General features: G+C 40.3%; 1 protein-coding gene across 1 annotated transcript in view; it reads right to left on the reverse strand.

Annotated features, from left to right (window-relative positions):
* Positions 1-1,425: 1,425 nt before the first annotated feature.
* ZC2HC1B (zinc finger C2HC-type containing 1B) overlaps positions 1,426-19,649 on the reverse strand; it is a 33,955-nt gene continuing 15,731 nt past the window's right edge. The window contains exons 5-8 of the mRNA XM_065889151.1: positions 12,946-13,085; positions 9,411-9,516; positions 2,076-2,152; positions 1,426-1,625 (exon numbers count right to left, since the gene is read on the reverse strand). Of these exons, the coding sequence (XP_065745223.1) occupies positions 1,569-1,625; positions 2,076-2,152; positions 9,411-9,516; positions 12,946-13,085 (380 nt within the window). The 3' untranslated portion in view covers positions 1,426-1,568. The remainder of the gene's footprint in view (positions 1,626-2,075; positions 2,153-9,410; positions 9,517-12,945; positions 13,086-19,649) is intronic.

Below are 19,649 nucleotides of genomic sequence, written 5' to 3' on the forward strand. Positions count from 1 at the left end.
TCTAAAAATTACTGTATAACATTCTATAACATTCTGAATCCTTCCAGAATGCTATGTAATTTATTTCTGATATATAAGGTCAGAATACTAGCTACTAAAGTTTTGTCTAGGCTAGGCTACCATGATCCCGTTTTACAATCGTGTTTACTATTAATTTCTAGAACAAATTAGAAATTATTTCATATTGGGATTTCTTCAGAAAATATTCCCCCATAATACTGTTTATTTTTGCTTGTTTTACCTCGAAATAGGGTGGGGGTGGGTAGAGAAAGGGAAACCTTGAGTTCGTTTGCCCCTTAAAGCAGCATATTAGCCAAATGTGAGAAACTGTGGTTCACAGTCCTTAAAGGTGATACTGATGACCATAAAGGGTGGGACGCATTGTAGATAAGCTACCTGGGGCCAGGCTGTTGCATGTGTGGAACTGACATGGTGGGTCCTTAAACTACGGTTTCACTTGCGGGGAAGAAATGAGACAGAGGGACATAGGTTACCTTGTCAGTAGGAATCTACTGCTCTGGGATGTCTCAGTTCCCAAATCCACTTACCTCTCCAAGGGAAGGCAATCTCTCAGAGCGAGCGGAGAGTGGTAGAGTGGCAGCTCCCTTCAGCTCAAGCTTCCCAAATTCCATTTACAGAAGGTTCCATATATACTTTTATGTGGCTTACGAGTCTTCAGTCAATTCCAGAACACATACCTGATCTACCTGAGCATAAAACATAGCATTTAGTTCCCAAAATACAGATTGTAAGACTTTCAGATGTCATGTTTGCTGTACCACAGGTGGGAGTAGGCCGGTATTCTCCTAATTAGAAAAAAATGGCTTACTCCTAAATAAAATTCCCTGAGTTTAATAAAAGATAAAAAAATTCTTAGATTAAAAAGCAAGAGTTAAGTATAAATGACTCTACAAAAAGAGTTTACTAACCCTTAAGATGACCAAGGGAAAAAAATAGTTGAGACACCACCTCCCAACAGAGCTACATAAACCAATGGTGAAATGAACAGTTGACTTCCAAGTTGGCCATGATAAATAAATGGCCTGAGGCCACTTAGAGCATCCTCTCCACAGGGTGGGAAGGTTACTGTAACCTGTTCCTTCCACTGTAGTTTTCCCCCACTATCAACTGTGTACACTGGCGTGAGACAATTATACATGGTATACAGATGGACATTTAAAATAGGAATGGTTACTAATTATAGTTTAATGTTCATTAGAAGCAAATAACAAAGCTGACATTTCACAGCTATTATATAGAATAAAGCTAGGTAAAAAATGATTTTCCTAGAAAGCTATAGTGTTAGTACACCAAAGACTTTCACTAAAAGTTTCTAATATCAAAGCAACATTTTCTTTAAAAGCTTATTAAATGTCCACTTAAAAAAAAAGCTTCAAATGAATCTTTAAATCAAGCATTATCATACAGGTTGACGTGTTGTTTAACGATTTTGGGGGATAATTTTGAAGGGAGTAGATAAGAAAATTTGAAGCTAGTTTTTACTTGTTCTACATGATGTCTCAAGAGAAATCATGGGCATGTAAATAGATGCCTCCCCATCCTTCCCCTTAGGTGGCTTTCCTGGGTACACAGCCATCCAGGCTGAGGGCTCTTAGGGAGCCAGTCTGAAAGCAGAAAGAAAAGGCATTTACTTTAGAACTTCATTGTTTCCACATCGAGAATGTTAAGTAATATAGGCCTCTTAAAATTTTAATTGTTTTAACAATTCACATATCAAAAAGTCTCCAACTTCATAGCAGTCCTATTCAGTATCAATCTCAGGGAACTGTCCTTGTTCGGAAAAAGGGACAGGGCAGTAACCTTCCAGGTCAAAAGGAAAAATCATTCCCCTTTCCTGTTAGATCCAAGAAACAAAAACTGAATGTCATTTCAAACTATATGTTTAAGAAAAGAGTACATTTCAAGAACATACATTTTAGTAACACAAATCAGGATTTGCCCAAATTCCTCTTTGGTTGGCCTGCTATGGATTCACTCTCTTAAAGGCCCTGTAACCGTCTTGCCCATTGGATGATCGGCAACACCTGGATTAGAGGTTAATTTTTTTTTCTTACCTGGCCTCTAGGAGTTAATCTTTTTTTAGATTTAGTAAATCCTTGTCTGAGTTTTGCTCCAGAAGCAGGGTCCACTGCTAATCCTTTGCAGACATAAACAGATTTGTTATTATGTAAAAGCAAACATTAGCAACAACAGAAAAAAGGAATGATTACGAAATCCTCACACTGGATTCAAAAATCTCTATTCTTCTTTTGTTTTGTTTAGTTTTGTAGCTATAGACAAGTTCTCAGTCCCCATCCTGGGCCAAATAATAAGGAAAACAGAAACTGTCTCAGGAGCCCTCTCTCCTCTACCCCTAGGCCTTCACTTGCCTATGGATGGGCCCTTTGGACCACCACCTCAGTGGGCCACCATTTATACAAGCTGACCCTTGGGCTTCCCTGGTGGCGCAGTGGTTGAGAATCTGCCTGCTAATGCAGGGGACACGGGTTCGAGCCCTGGTCTGGGAGGATCCCACATGCGGTGGAGCAGCTGGGCCCGTGAGCCACAATTATTGAGCCTGCGCGTCTGGAGCCTGTGCTCCGCAACAAGAGAGGCCGCGATAGTGAGAGGCTCGCGCACCGCGATGAAGAGTGGCCCCCGCTTGCCACAACTAGAGAAAGCCCTCGTACAGAAACTCAGACCCAACACAGCAAAAATAAAATTATACAAGCTGACCTTCAACACCTCTCCCCACTACTGCCCTGGCTTTCAAAATATATCCTGAGTATTTCATGTCTTTACAATTCTTTGCCTGTTTTCATGCTAGAAAGGGTTTCATAAGCCTTATGGAAGCATGAGATGCCTTCCCTCCCTGGCGTTATTTACACAGTGATGGACTCAATCCCCAGACAGGACTCTTTTCCTTCGTGTCCAGCAGCACTGCTACGTATTGAGATGTAGGAGTTTATGGATATAGGCATACCATACCATAGTCTGTTTTAAAGGACCACATGGTATGGGACGGGATTCTCAAGGAAATCATTAAAAAAAAAAAAAAAAGAATTAGTGCTCTCTGTCCTAGAGGCCTCCTTTCTATCTAATCAGTGTTTTACAAAGAGGGAATAACCAAACAACCCAAGGAAAGTGTGAATCAATATCAAAGAACACAGGATAGAAAGAACTCAGTGTCCGTATTACCCAAAGATCTCCAAGTTTTATTTTTTCCAAGGAATCAGCAACTGACCCTTCAAAACTCATTACATTTGCTATGCAATTAGGTTAGGTAAGGAGGGGAGGCTGGCGCAGGGAAGATGCTTAACCTGATCAAATCCACTGGCTCCAGAAACCAAAGCAGAACCTACACCAACAAAGCTTTATAGGCAATTCACTAAATATATGAAGCAACGCAGCTCTAGAACCCAGAACTACATTTTCACAGTGATCTTAGTCTCTCCGTATAAAGGTGCTGGAGAAGCTGCTGCCCAGAGGTACCTTCCCTGTAAATCTGTCACTCTTGTATCAAAAACCTTGGGAAAATAGCCATGTAGATACTTGCTGACTAGGCTATAAACTCAGTTCCCATCTGAACATCAGAATCTTCGTGAGAATGAAGGAAGAGCCACACCTTTTTTCTAAAACAATTTCCTAACATATATCTACTAAATAATATATACCTACTAAGTAATATATAATAGTATATAATATGTACTAAATAATGTAATATACAATAATATATAAACATGTTTACATAATTATCTCCTTAATCTTTACATTTTTTGACCGAGTTTTCCCAAAGTAGATAAAGATTTGCTTGGCTCTACCATTTCCTATTAAAAATTACTTGTGCAAGTTGCTTTTCCGCACCTGTAAACTAGGGATATGAATAATATGTCTACTCCCCTGTGTTACTTTGAGGATTAATGAAGATTAATATATGAAGAGCTTAGAAGAGTGTACAATTAAGCATGGGCTACTGTCCATGAAGAAGGGATATTCAGTACAGCAAAAAAGTAGAAACAACCTACCTATTCAAGTCAGGAAAACAGATAAACAAGTTACATTGTATTTTTGTGATATGATACCATGTTTTTGAAGAAACTCTTTGCCATAGGGAAACGTTCAAAGTTTATTAGTGAAAAAAAGTCAGGAAGTGTACACAGACTATGATCCTAGCTTTGATAAAAGGAAAACAAAAAAGGAGTATAAAGAGAAAAAATGAAGAGAGATACCAATGTTAACAGGGTGTGGAATTATGGACATCTTTTATTTTCTTTACACCATTTATACCATTACTTTATACCATTTTCCAGTATCTTCTACAGTAAGCATTAATTTCTTACAAGGCAACTAAAAAAAAATGCTCTTTCTCAAGAGACATTTTTGCAGACTAAAAGTGTCTAGAACCAAGAAGTTTCTAAGTCATCATAATAGTCTAACTTACATAGATGCACGTGCCTGGGGATGTGACACCAGCCTTGGTGTTAATCACATAGTCTGGACGTCTCGCCAAGCATTTACGGCCCTCCTTGCTCTAGTGTCAGCCTTCCATTCTAACTTTAACCCCAGTTCTTCTCCGTGCTTTGGCCAAATGGGCCATTTGTTTCCAGAGTATGTCCTCTGCATTCTTATTTCCATATCTTTGTTCATTGCTTCTGCAACTTGTCTCCATTGGTCAAAATCTAGCTCATCCTGGGACTTCCCTGGTGGTGAAATGGATAAGACTCCATGCTCCCATAAACGGATAAAGAAGATGTGGCACATATATACAATGGAATATTACTCAGCCATAAAAAGAAACAAAATTGTTATTTGTAGTGAGGTGGATGGACCTAGAGTCTGTCATACAGAGTGAAGTAAGTCAGAAAGAGAAAAATAAATACTGTATTCTAACACATATATATGGAATCTAAAGGAAAAAAAATGGTTCTGAAGAACCTAGGGGCAGGACAGGAATAAAGATGCAGACGTAGAGAATGGACTTGAGGACACGGGGAGGGGGAAGGGTAAGCTGGGACGAAGTGAGAGAGTGGCATGGACTTATATATACTACCAAATGTAAAACAGATAGCTAGTGGGAAGCAGCCACATAGCACAGGGAGATCAGTTCAGTGCTTTGTGACCACCTAGAGGGGTGGGATAGGGAGGGTGGGAGGGAGATGCAAGAGGGAGGAGATATGGAGATATATGTATATCTATAGCTGATTCACTTTGTTATACAGCAGAAACTAACACACCATCATAAAGCAATTATACTCCAATAAAGATGTTAAAAAAAATAGTAAGAAAAAAAAAAAGACTCTGTGCTCCCAATGCAGGGGGCCTGGGTTCAATCCCTGGTCAGGGAACTAGATCTCACATGCATGCCGCACTGAGGAGCGCACGTGCCTCACCTAAGGAGCCAGCGAGCCGCAACTAAGGAGCCTGCCTGCTGCAACTAAGGAGCTGGCAGGCCACAACTAAGGAGCCCGCCTGCTGCAACTAAGACCCAGCACAACTAAATAAATTAAAAAAAAACAAAAAGAAACTGAGGCTGAGGCTGAGTTAAAAAAAAAAAAATGTAGCTCATCCTCAAAGCTCATCCCAAATGCCTCTACCTCTATGAAGCTTCCTCTCTCTGACTGTCACCCCCTCCATAAAGCCTCCTCAGCAAAGTTGATCTCTTGAATCCCTTAGGACTTTTATATCCCACTGTTAAATATTAGATATTAATAATTACTGACTGCCTCTCCCCCTAGACTTTTTAAAGAATCCATGGGTGTAAGAAACAACCATACACAATAACTAGGTGCTGAGTGAATGAATCCTTTTAAACATCCATGGCAGCTGTGTATCAACTTCATGTAACGTCACATGTTCTCTTGGGCAGAGATTTTCCTCTACATAAAAAACTTCTTAGAAGACTCTGGGATGGATAAGGATTGTGCCTGACACACATTTCCCCTGACTGTGAATTCAGAACAAAATGTTATTAAATGAGAGATTCTAAATGCTTATTTTACTCAAGAGAGTTGAAGAATGATAGCCAGAGTTTGAGAGGCCTAACTACCAGCTAGATGAAGACAGTAAAGAATTAATGTGGAAGGCGAGGGACACCAAGTAGCTTAACTATCGACTGTCAATGTAGAAATAGCAAGACCAACAACAATTTTTAAAAGGCCCTCATATTACAAATAGATTAATACTGACCAGAACAAAAACAACGGCCAGCAGATGTGAATGTGATTCACACAAGGGCCTGTTTACATTAGCGAGAGGGACTCAGTGCTTTTCTCCAAGCCTTGAAGAGTTTTGAAAATTAACCTCCCCTCAGTACACTTCTGCTTCCTCCCCAGAATGGCTCCGAATGAAATGTGCCTAATTTAAAGGCACACCAACCCTGACAATTTTAATTTTAAACGTAAACAGGTGAGGCCACAGGAAAGAATAGAAATTAAATTGAAAAAGCATCTTAAGCCTGAAATAAAACAAAAAGCTACCTCTTAAAGCTAATTAACAGGACAATTCTATCATATGCCAGTAATCTAAGTGAGAAATTATAGACTCAAGATACCCACTTTTCTCCAACATATTTCATTCAAAAAGTATTTACTGAGCCCTTCATAACTGCCGTGAACAATTCTAACAGGTAGGGATACAGCAGCACAATACAAAATAGACCAGACAGATCCCTGCCTTCTTGAAACTTACATCCCTTTATCTGGGGGTGGGGGGACAAGAAGGAGATAAACAAACCTGTAATGAAATCAGATGATGATAAATGCCATTTTGAAAAACTACAAAGAGAATTATGGAGGCCTTGATCACTTCGAAATACAGAGGCTGGGGGTGAGGCACACGGGGAAGAGGACACTCAGCAGAGAACTGGGGGGAGGGAGGGAGGGAGAGAGACAGCAGTGCAGATCCGTGAGGGAGGGCTTTGGCCTTCAGCAGCGAGGGCAGCCAGTGCAAAGGCCCTGAGCCGGGAGTGAGCGGGAGCAACACAGGCTGCTGCAGCTGGACTGAGAGACAGTGGACGGCGAGGTCAGGTGGCGGTACAGAACCTAGTGAGGGCCCTGCTGGACTCTGCCTTTTACTTGGCAGCATCACAGCAGTTATAACCACAGCTAACTAGTCAAGAACAAATGTAATACCGTTTTGCTTAGATCTGCTGGCCTACTCCTCTGTTTCCTAGTGTATCAAATTGTTGTCTTTGTAGCGTCCCGCTTAATGCCACATACTGGGACACGGGACTGCTAAGCCCTAATTCAGGACCGTTCCACTGGTGCCTTGCTGCTGCTTTAAAATTATTTAGTTCACAGAAGGAAACTCTTCCCCTATTTTCAACACTACGCCTGTCTCCCCCGATTCCCAGTCTCTTTCCAGGTTTACTAGAGTGGGGAATGAAAGTCCTGGACTCCGAGGCTGTACTCAATTTGACTTGGCACACTGTCAGAGTTGTCTAATCCCGATGAATTAAGAAATATTCCCTCTTGGCAAATAAGCTTCAACCTCAAAATCAAAAGGATGTTTTTCACTGGAAGGGAAGCATTATAATATATTCGTTGAAAAAATAAGAAAAGAAGCTATAGTAGAAAGAAATTGTCTTTTCTGAAGGACACTAATTGTTACACTTTAGAAAAAAGCTTGTTAGTGGAAGGTTTACCAAAAGAACACATATATAATTTGAATTATTTTTTTTCTAAGTGAAAACTAAAACCTACCCCACTGTTAAGTTTCTGCAGATCAGGAAAAAAACTAATGATTGGAGTTTAGATGGCTGTGGGGAAATTTTTAAAATATCAATTCAATTTTTAAGCCCATGATAAGCAACTCATGAGGAATTTAAAAACTAATCATAAAAATTTCTAGTGCTATTATTACTTTGTGAAACTGGCACTTCTTATTCTGGTTCTGATAATACCTTCAAAATAAGACTTGTGACCAGATGGGCCAATATGATCATGAATTAATTCATATTGCCTTCATAGTACATGCTGACCATAAAGAAGAATGCGCATTATTACTAATGCAGCTCAATGAAGAGAGAAGGCACAGTAGATATCTAATCCAGCTCTGCTGTTTACCAGCTGTGTGCCTCAGTTTCCCTTTCCATAGATTAAAACATTTGGAGGATTATTGCGAACATTAAATGAAATGGGTCAAGCATATAGTAAGTACTATAATGGTGGTCATACCTTTTCAGTTATTTGAAGAAATTATTTCATTCTAGGAAGGAAATTCTTCCCTTTTTTTTTTGTCCAGCCTTACTGAGATCTAATTGAATATAATGTATAAGTTTAAGGTGTACAATATGATGACTGATACACGTATATATTGCAGAATGATTACCGCAATAAGATTAGTTAACACACCCATCACCTCACATAGTTACTTTTGTGTATGTGGTGAGAACATTTAAGATCTACTCTCTTAGCAGTTTTTAAGTATATAATACAGTACTGTTAACTAGAGTCACCATGCTGTACTTTAGATCCTCAGAATTTATTCATCTTATTACCGGAAGTTTGTACCCTTTGACCAACATCTCCCCATTTCTTCCACCCTACCCTCCACCCATGGCAACCACCATTCTATTCTCTGTTTTTACGAGTTTAACTTTTTTAAGGTTCCACACGTAAGTGAGGGCATACAGTATTCGTCCTCCTTCTCTCTGACTTACTTCACTCAGCATAATGCCCTCCAGGTTTATCCATGTTGTTGAAAATGGAAGGATTTCCTTTTTTTTTTTTTTTTTTTTTTTTGTGGTACGCAGGCCTCCCACCACTGCGGCCTCTCCCACCACGGAGCACAGGCTCCGGACACGCAGGCCCAGCGCCCATGGCCCCAGCCGCTCCACGGTATGTGGGATCCTCCTGGACTGGGGCACGAACCCGCGTCCCCTGCATCGGCAGGCAGACCCCCAACCACTGCGCCACCAGGGAAGCCCTTCCTTTTCTTTTTATTGCTGAATAATATATACCCCATCTTTATCCATTCATCCATCAACGGACACGTCAGTTGTTTCTATATCTTGGCTATTTGAAAAATGCTGTAATGAACATGGGAGTATGGATATCTCTCTGAGACAGTGATTTCATTTTCTTCCCTTATTTTCAACGCAAAACCTGGCACACTGCCATCTCCTAACTTTAATCTCTTTTTAATTTTACCAGACCAGAGAACATTGGTTCTAGACCCCGCTGTTGTAATCAGATCTAACTTTGTACATTTTCAGAGTTGTCTAATCCTGGTAAATTAGGAAATATCCTTTCTTGGCAAATAAGTTTTAACCCCAAACAAACCCACATATCTTTATACCCCAAAGCAACTTTAGATGTCATAGCTTTTGCTGACTGCCAGCAAATCCCAAAGCCAACAGTGGCCCCCTCTGACTCTGTCATTCGATAGTTGAGATGCTCACTCCAACTCACCTGGCCTGGTTGGGACCACACTGGCCTCCAGGGCCCTGTTCTGCAGCAGAGCTCCCACAGCACTGGTTACAGTCGTTCCTCTTTTTGGACTCATCTGAACCCTACCCTACAGAGAGAGAGAGAGAGAGAAAGACAGAGAGACAGAGAAAGAGACAGAAAGACATAGAGACAGAGAGAGAGAGAGAGAGAGACAGACAAAGACAGAGAGAGAGGGGGCAGAGGGGAAGAGTTCTGTAACCTCAGGTAGCACACAGGACGTAAAGCTGTCTCCCCTTCACCAGCAGCAGGATGGAGTCATGTCTGGGACCTGCGACACCCAGGGGAGGGGGACACGCACACCCTGTACCTTAGTAGCCTCATTCCTGTCCTCCCTGCTGGGGCTCAAAACCATGTCTGGGGTTTTAGAGCTTTCATTCCATAATCAAGCCCTTGGTGGAGTGGTGATATGTTAATCCTGTAAAATTAGTTGTATGGAGACATAAGAAATCACTTAATGTCAATAAGGATAGTTATGGAACATTTTAGTTTTTCACTACACTTGAAGATGATTTTGTTTTTAAATACATGAACAGAGAAGAAAAACAGACACTGGCAGGCAGCAAGTGTTTTAAACACGGAATTCCAACCTCTCCATGCCACTCCCCTCCCTGCTGAGCAGCAGTAGCAGAACAGTCACAGTAATACAGAAGAAGGACCAAAAGGTTCCTTGGGAGCTCCTTTGTATACTCCTTTTTACCTCGCTACTGATCCCTCAACATCTCCATGGCAACTCCAGTATAAAGATAACCTGTTCCTCCAAGTGAGAATCCTCACTTGGGCAAGGAGAGCTAGGAGGCTATAGCAGGCAGCTCATCCCCAGCCAAACAAAGAAAGCTATTTTCAGAGGCCCATACTGGTCTCTTTTGGTTAAGGGTATAACACATTTTTATACTTGATTATGTTTAAAATAGAAACACATTTCAGCTGTGCTGTTAACAGCCCTTCAAAACTGAAACAACACCTCCCTTTTTGTTCTCCTTCTGAATAAGCTCCACTATTAGGCAGGGCCCCAGAGTGGTGAAGCTGGCATAAGGGAAACAGCGCTGCTGTTCAAATACACTCTACAGCGAGTTTACTCAGAAAGCAAGCAATTCAGAAAGCAAGCAATTTTTCTTCTGTGTTCCCAATCACCACTTAGCTCTGGAAAACAAGGAGAGGAACAGGGCCAAGTCACTGGTTGCACTCAGGACAGCCAGCTGGCCTTCTTCAGGAATAAAAAGCACTTCCGTCCGCTGCTTCCCTCTGCTCCCCTTGGGCCCACTGACGCCCACTAACTTTGTGGACTGGTTAGAAGAATCGTTCGAAGAAACATAATGCACTCTTTACTGCTTTAGGAAGTATAGAGTTGTCGTTTTTCCAAAACTAAGTTGAAGTCAAGCCCAAAGCAGTCATATTCCCCACCAAATTGTGGGGCCTATCCCACTATAGGAAAAGACCATGAGAGGGGAAGGAGGGCGGGGCAATGTGGAAAGAGGAAAGGCCAGGGCACCCTGTGTGCAAGGCACTGTACTGGTATTACCTATAATCCTCCCAACAGCTCGGCAAGACACACGTTAAAGTGAGCCTCAAGAACTGAAGTAACTTTTCCAAGTTTACCTGTAGACAATATAAAACTGAAAGTCAAACCCTGACTACTGACTGAAAAATCTGGGCTCTTTCTACATTGCACTGCTTCCCATGATATTTCAGGTGTAAAGATTGAATCTCTACAACTATATTTATCATAACCACCTTGCCTGCCCCACCAACACACCTATCTCCTGCCTCCTGTGTTCCTTTATCTATATGTGTCGTATTATCTGCCAGGCTCTGGAGCTAAAAACCTTTCTGCCAACCCTGATCCTCTTTTACCTTATATTCGATCAGCTTCCCCATCCCAAGAATTATTTCTTAAATCTACCCGCTCCTCCACACACACACACACACACACACAGCCATTAATCTTCTTACTCTGAGCCCTCATTTTCTTTTCTTGTTGTTGTGGCTTCTAACTGGTCTCTCGCCAAACCATCCTGAACACTAACTGCAAGGGTGATCTTTCTAAAAAACCAATTCCATGTCACTCCAATCTGTACTATGTGACCAGTTTACACTGCATATAGAATGAGGCCAGTGACGGATGGTTGGACAGAAAAGCTGAAGTCAGTCTGCAGGGAGAAGAGAAAGCAGCAGCAGAGCAGGAAGAAGAGACAAGATGGAAAGATGGACAGGAGGACTTCCTGGGTTCCAGGGAACTTTCAATTCCTGCTTCCAGGCCCTCAGGCTGGCTGGCCTCAGATTTAGGGCACCTATTCACTTAATCCCCTTTTTCCTCCTCTCTGAGCCAGCCTGGCTTAAAGCCCTTGTGGCTCTGACGCTCACCTGGACTGTCCCATCCCATCACTCAGCCACAGGCACTCTAGGCTTTGCTCCACGTGGCGGGCTCCTCGGGCCACGAGCTGGACACTTTGTCACAGTGTCCTTCCCAACTTCGAATCTAGACTGGTAAACCCATCTGCTATTTTGCAGAAAGTATCTGCTTCTCTTTGAAGCCCCTGCTGAATCACAAGGGCCTCTGCCTCCACCTCGCTCCTGTATATGCCAACCACCACACCTTCCTACTGCACTGTTTCCAAGGCCACCTCCTCCTCCGAATCACAAATCCTCGGTCAAGCAGCACTTGGCACAGTGGCTGCTTCAGCACAGATATTCAGTAACTGTCTAGTATATGTTGAGCTAGAGCTCAGGTCCATAGTCCGTGGGGTGTGCTATCGTTAGAGAGGGTCCCATCCCTATTACATACTGGATATCATGGAAATCTTTCTAAACATGCTTCATACTGTTAAGTATTCAGAACAATTTAATCTTTTCTTGGTATCTAAGCCATGTTTATGAAACTAATGGTTCTCATGGTACGCTGTAAGCTATGTCCCCGGCACCTTTGATGTGTATGGAGCTGTCTGCTCTCCCCAGTGTTGTTGTTATAAATATATTGTCTTCCTGATCCAGTGTTATTTTACTTACTTGTACCTATTTATAACAGCTGTTTTATCCATTTACCTTCAATTGCTGACTCTGGCTTTGAATAGGGTGAAGACCCCTCTCCACAGAGCAAACACATGACCTGTAGAACAAGGCCTCCCTTGTGATGGCTTCCCCCACTTAGGCCAGTTTCACCTCAGGTTCAAGAGTCTTTTTGAGGTGGTTAAGGCTGATAACCACCATTGGTTAGAATTTTACCGTAATACTACAGAAGCACTACTAATACATCTAAGTCTTCGCAACCTAAGAAGCTTCAAACACTGTAGAAAAGTTTTTTCTACAACACCCAAAGGTGCTGTTAGCTGGGAAGCACCCCTCAAAAAGAAGCCAAGTCCCATGAAGATGAGTGACAGTAATTGGCTATCTCGATCCTCACACTTCTCAGGATGGGTAATTTAGGTTCCCTAGCAAATTCTACCTGCTTTCCCTAGGCATGTAAGGGCACAAGAGCCAGCACTTGGGGAGAGATATTCACCTGTGCCCTGGTTGCCAATTTGGCTGCTGTCTGGGCTGGATAAAAGACTCGGCGAGAAGACTGATCCTTGCAGAAATTAATGTGTTGATTGGCTGTGGTTTCATTAAATCTCCTCATACAATATGGACACCGAATATAATCTGAATGTAAAGATAACAACAAAAAAGCAATTAACATTTCAAAAACAACTCCGGAAGGGACTATATGAAATGAAGTAAATAGAATATGAACTCTGCTCCAACATGAAAGAGAGGTACCAAACTCTGGTTTGAGACAGGCTATTCCAGAGGGGGAGACATGCAAGGGCTCAAATAAAGGACAAGGTTTGGTAAATTTTTTCTACCTATACACTTATTTCAGTTAAAAGTGTTCCCTTAAAATGTTTACATGCTATATTGCTTTCTCAGAAAATAGATTAATTATATATACTTCGGAACTTCCCAATTAAATGAATTATTTAGTGAACGATTATGTAAAGAAAGGAGTCCTAGAATCACAGAATATTGATATTGATGACTGAAGAGCACAGAAGATTCAAAAGCCCCAGTTGTGGTACTGAGTGGGACAGAAGTTTATACAAAAGTTATGGAGCTACAGAGGGAGTAAGATGTTTCCAAATGTGGGTTTGGGGGATGGCATTTGAAACCAATGTCACAGTCCTTCTGCAGTGGCCAGATTTTCCCACTGAACTCCTAAGTGAGGAGGCAACTGATATGTTCAGAAAGGGGGTTAGGAAAAGGGAGCAGGTGAGGGTTCAAAAACAGAAAAGGGAAGAGCTTCCTGTGTTAGAACCTCTCTGGCAGCCCTGAGGGCAAGGGGTCCTCTGAGGTTCTGGGGAATACCCATTGGTCTCATTTGTCTCATTTGCAATTACTAGACAGTGGGAAAAAGGAGAAGTGAGAAAGATCTAAGGTCTTCTCAGAATGTGGAGATGCTCACATGTTCCAAAACCAGGTTGGAGCCTCCTCCTCCAAAGCAAGGGGGACCACGGGGGTCGTGTTGTTTTGTTTTGCTTTAGGCGCCTGGAAGGATGACAAAGTGGATACGTGCAACATAAGAGAATAACTACCTCTCTCCCCAGGAAGGACCTGAGACGGCACCACCTTAAACTCTGTGTGGAAGTTTGGTTTAGTATAGAGTCAAAATTCCTACATGTGTGAATGGGTATTTAAGGCAGTGATGTCTTCAAAGTTAAGAGTTTTTTGAAGACATCTTTTAAAGTAGTTCGGGGAGTTTTCTACTTGAACAAATCATTTCCTAAAATGAATACTCATAAAATGAAAGAACTGGAATATGTAAGAAATTGGAATGAAAGAAATGGTTAGCACTTAACCTAACAGTTCACTGCACACTCTGGAAGGCATTACTTCATCATTAATTCCATACTTACTGAACACCTATTATGCTCCAAGCAACTTGGGGATACAATGTCTCTGTAATCAAGGACTAAGCATTCTAATACAGAAACAAAATTTTCCCATGGTGACAAATTCCTTGAACAAAATAGAACAGGACAAAATAAAATAGAACAAAATAAAATAAAACAGAAATGGTGAAGGCTCTGCAGCCTGCCTGACTGGTTTTGAGCCTGAGCTCTTCACCTATGTGTGTGAACTTGGGGCACGTTTCTGAACCTCCTTAAGCTTCAATTTCCCCAGTACCTACATATCACCTGTACCATTGAGTTGTTATGAAAATTAACTATGATAATCCACAGTAGGGCCTGGTACAGTGGGTGGGTAGAACATGCTGTAACTATAAGGAAACAGGCCCAGCCAGGTTGTGTTCCAACTATCAAACAGAAAAGAAACTGCTTATGAAAACTAAAAGAGAAAGTGCCATTACCATGCAGAACTCATTTACGATAGTGCAGAAAAACATCTAGAACTGGGTTCGTGGTTCAGGGGTTATTTCTTTAGTTTTACCGGCTGAAAAGTCAAGGTTTATATCAGAAATGCTGCTACCATAAACCAGACTCAGTTTGGGCAAAGACAGTGATTATGGCAGTGACTGTGTTGCTTCCTTAATCCCACTTGTTCATTCATTCATTGTGCCCTTCTGTGTGTTTGGCACCATATGCACTGTGGAGGAAACCAAGTTGAAGTGTAGTATTTCCCTGTTGACAAAGATCTTAGAGATGACTAGAGGCCTAGGTGAAGAAGCAGACAATTACCACTCCGGGGAATAAGTTTTGAAAGGAGGAAGCACTAGGTCCTCCAGGAGTCCACAGGAGGAACACGAAGCCCAGACTTAAGGGGCAGAGAAAGAGAACATCAAATATACTGAGAATGCAAAAACTCTTTTCTTGCAACAATAATTTGAACACAGCATGACTGAGCTACATGTTCGACCCTCGTCTCAATCTGAGTCACCTCTTCCTCTATCAATAATGATGTCATAAAAATCACTATGTGCTATCTATTTCAATAGATAATGATTTATAACTAATTAACTTATTAATTTATTTATTTTTTGCCACACCGTGCAGCATGCGGGATCCTAGTTCCCCGACCAGGGATAGAACCCGTGCCCCCTGCAGTGGAAGCTTGGAGTCTTAACCACTGGACCACCAGGGTATTCCTGATAATGATTTTTAATGTCTTATTCCATATCGCATAAAAGATTAAAGTAGAAAAACAAGCATCATTTAAAAATGCAAGCACTTTGTTGAGTACCCATGTCTACATAGCCCTGTGAAACGTGGACCAAATGTCCCAGGACCACTGAAAATCCCAATTGTAAATATTCTATATCACTGCCCTCATAAACTGTCACGTAATCCTGGAAAGTTGAATGATTGGCAAACTTACTTAAGTCAGTAAGAATTAGAATAAATATATACACGTCACAAAAACTGAGCCATGAAATAAGGAATCATGCTGGAAAAAAAAGGGAAATTACTTGCAAACTCATACATACTAGGCCATATGATTAATAATACTAGTAATATCTGTATAAATTTTCTAAGTATTTAAGCTGGAGAATATATGGGCTAATATAAAATCCCTGCACAATCAAAATAATTGAATAGTAATGAAAATGTGCTATTGGAGGTAATCATTTTGCTTGGTGCATAAAATTATAATAAGGGCATAGGGAAGAATTTAATTATAAAACTGTATTTTAGCATAAAAATGTAAAGGGCAGAAAAATAAACTGTACACTTGATGAGGCCTGTACACAAAGGGAATTATTTATTTTAAAGAAACAATAATCCCCACATTTTAAATCCAATGTGGAAATTAGAGAAATTCACACAGCAGATCATCTGACATGGTTTCACTATTCAACTAAAGAACTAGAAGGTAGCCATCAACCCTGCAGCATCTGCTATTAAAATGAAGTAGTTCTCATAAAAGATGCTTTTATTATACAAAGCTTGTTGCTAAAGTATTATCAAAATCACAGCCATAGATCTTTCTATGGAACATCTTAAGACAACACATGATTTCAAGTTAATTTTCATAAGCACCTAGCAAAAATGAAGCAATTATTAAGAGTATTTTCTGGTACTGAAGTTCAGATGATTTATTTTACGGATGATTTTTATAGTATTACACTTTGGTTTTGTTTGCTTTACTTTTTATTTTATTTATTTATTTTTTGGCTGTAACACTTGGCTTGCGGGATCTCAGATCTTAGTTCCCCAACTAGGGATCGAACCCGCGCCCTCGACAGTTTAAGTGTGGAGTCCTAACCACTGGAACACCAGAGAATTCCCTTTTTATACTTTTTAGAACTTTGAGGAATAAGTTATGTGCATTAAAATGCACCTATTTTAAGTGTACAGTTTGAAAAGTTTTGACAAATACATACATTTGTGTAACCACCCCAATTAAAATATGAAACAAGTCTATTACCTCCAAAAGTTCCTTCATGCCCCTTTTCAGTCAATAATTCCCCCAAACCCAGACTCAAGCAACCGAAGATCTATTTTCCTGTCACTAAAGATAAGTTTTACCTCTTCTATATCTTACTACAAGACAGCATCCATGGTGTGCTGCATGTAGAGTTGCACTTTCTTCTTACTGTTCAGTTGTATTCCATTTTGTAAATATTCCACAGTTTATCCATCCACTTGTTGATGGTCATGTTCAGTTTATGCTACTTAAATGGAGCTGCTATAAACATTAATATGTAAGTCTTTTTTAAGGACATGTTTTCCATTTTTTGCACAAACAGCTAGGAGTGGAATCACTGTATAGGTAAGTGTATGTTTAACTTAAGAAAATACCAAAGTGGCTGTACTATTTTAGACTCCCAGCAGCAGCAGCAGATGAGCATTCCGGTTGTTCCATATCTTAACCATCACTTGTACTGTCAGTTTTTTATTTTAGCCATTCAAGTGGGTGCGTAGTGGTATCTCACCGTGGTGGTTTTTTTTTTTTTTTTTTTTTTTTGCGGTACGTGGGCCTCTCACTGTCGTGGCCTCTCCCGTTGCACAGCACAGGCTCTGGACGCACAGGCTCAGCGGCCATGGATCACGGGCCCAGCCGCTCCGCGGCATGTGGGATCTTCCCGGACTGGGGCACGAACCTGTGTCGCCTGCATTGGCAGGCAGACTCTCAACCACTGCGCCACCAGGGAAGCTCCTCACTGTGGTTTTAATTTACATTTCCCTGATGAAAATGATGTTGAGTATCTTTTCACATGCTTAATGACCATTATTTTGTGATGTTCTGTTCAAATACATCTCTTGCCTTTTCCTTATTGGGTTGTCTTATTATTGAGTTATAAGACTTCTTTATATATTCTTGATATTTGACTTTCATCAGATACGTGTATTATAAATATTTTCTTATACTGTACCTTGCCTTTGCATTTTCCTAATGGTGTCTCTCAAAACTAATGTTTTTAGTTTTGGTGAAGCCCAATTTATCAACTTCCTTTTTAAAAACCTGTTGCTGCATTTTGTGTCCTGCTTAAAAAATCTTTGTTGACTCTTAGATCAAAGATGTTTGGTTTTTCTAGAAATCTTATAGTTGTAGCACTTTACAGGTCAATGATTCATTTTGAATTAATTTTTGTGTATAGTATAAGACTATCCTTTCCCATGTTGAATTACTTTTGTTAAAAATCAACTGCCCAGATTGGGGGGAGATCAATATTTAGATTCTCTTTTCTGTTCAACTGATATATTAATACCAAATTTCCATGATTACTGTAACATTATAGTAAGTCTTGACATCAGGTAGTGTAAGTCCTCCAATTTTATTCTTTTTTCAAAACTATCCTGGCTATTCAAGATCCTTTGAATTTCTGTGTAATTTTAGAATCAGCTGGTCAATTCCTACTTGGCAAAGAAAACTTGCAGGGATCTTCACTGGAACTACATTGAGTCCATAGATCAATCTGGGGAGAACTGACATCATAACACAATGCATGAGTCTTCCAAACCATGAAAATGGTATATCTCTCCATCTATTTTAGTCCTCTTTAATTCCTCTAAGCAATGTGTTGTGGTTTTCATTTTTAAAGTCTTACACATATTTTGTTAAATATATGCCTAAGTATTTCATGTTTTTTACATGATTATAATGGCATTTTTCATTTTTTCAGTTGTTTATGCCTAGTATATAGAAATACAATTCACTTGTGTATATTGACCTTATAACCTGAAAGCTTGTTAAAGGAACTTTTAATTTCAGTAGCTTTTTTTGTAGTTTCGTAAGATTTTCTACATTTACTCATTCATGATCATGTTGTCTGTGAATAAGGATAGTTTTACCTCCTCCTCTCCAACCTTTAAATTTATGTGTATGTATGTGTGTGTGTATAAAATATATAATTTTTTCTTATTACACTGGGTACTATGTCCAGTATAGTGTTAACTAGAAATGGTCAGAAAGGACATCCTTGCGTTTTTCTTAAATTCAGTGGGAAACTGTTCAGCTTTTCACCGTTAAGTGTGATATTAGCTGTAGATTTTTCAGAGATGTCCTTTATTAAAAGGAAGTTCCCTTCTATTTCTACCTTTCTAAGAGTTTTCTTTTTTAAACATGTATGGGTATTACATTTTCTCACAGGCTTTTTTCCTGTAGCTACTGAGATGATCACATGCTTTAAAAAATATTTTGTTAATATGATGAATTACATTTACTATTTTCTTCCTTCTACTTATTTTAGGTGTAATTTGTTCTTAACTTTTTTTTAAAAATAAATTTATTTATTTATTTTTGGCTGTATTGGGTCTTTGTTGCTGCACGCAGGCTTTCTCTAGCTGTCATGAGCGGGGGCTACTCTGTGTCGTGGTGTGTGGGCTTCTCTTGTTGTGGAGCATGGGCTCTTCAGTAGTTGTAGCACACGGGCTCTAGAACGCAGGCTCAGTAGCCGTGGCACACAGGCCCAGTTGCTCCACTGCATGTGGGATCTTCCCGGACCAGGGCTTGAACCCGTGTCCCCTGCATTGGCAGGCAGATTCTTAACCACTGCGCCACCAGGGAAGCCCTTTTTCTAACTTTTCAAAGAGGAAGTTTAAGGCAATTGATTTAAACCTTTTTTCTTTTCTAATATAAGCATTTAAAGCTATAAACTTCCCTCTAAGCACTGCTTTAGCTGAATCCCACAAATTTGGTATGTTTTCATTACCATTCAGTTCAAAATATTTTCTAATTTTTCTTGTTCTTTCTGCTTAGATCCATGGGGTATTTAGAAATGATTTATTTCCAAATATTTAGGAGTTTTCTAGATATATTTTTCATCAT

Source organism: Phocoena phocoena, chromosome 12 (assembly GCF_963924675.1).
Source record: "Phocoena phocoena chromosome 12, mPhoPho1.1, whole genome shotgun sequence".
In the NCBI taxonomy this organism is placed as follows: Eukaryota; Metazoa; Chordata; class Mammalia; order Artiodactyla; family Phocoenidae; genus Phocoena; species Phocoena phocoena.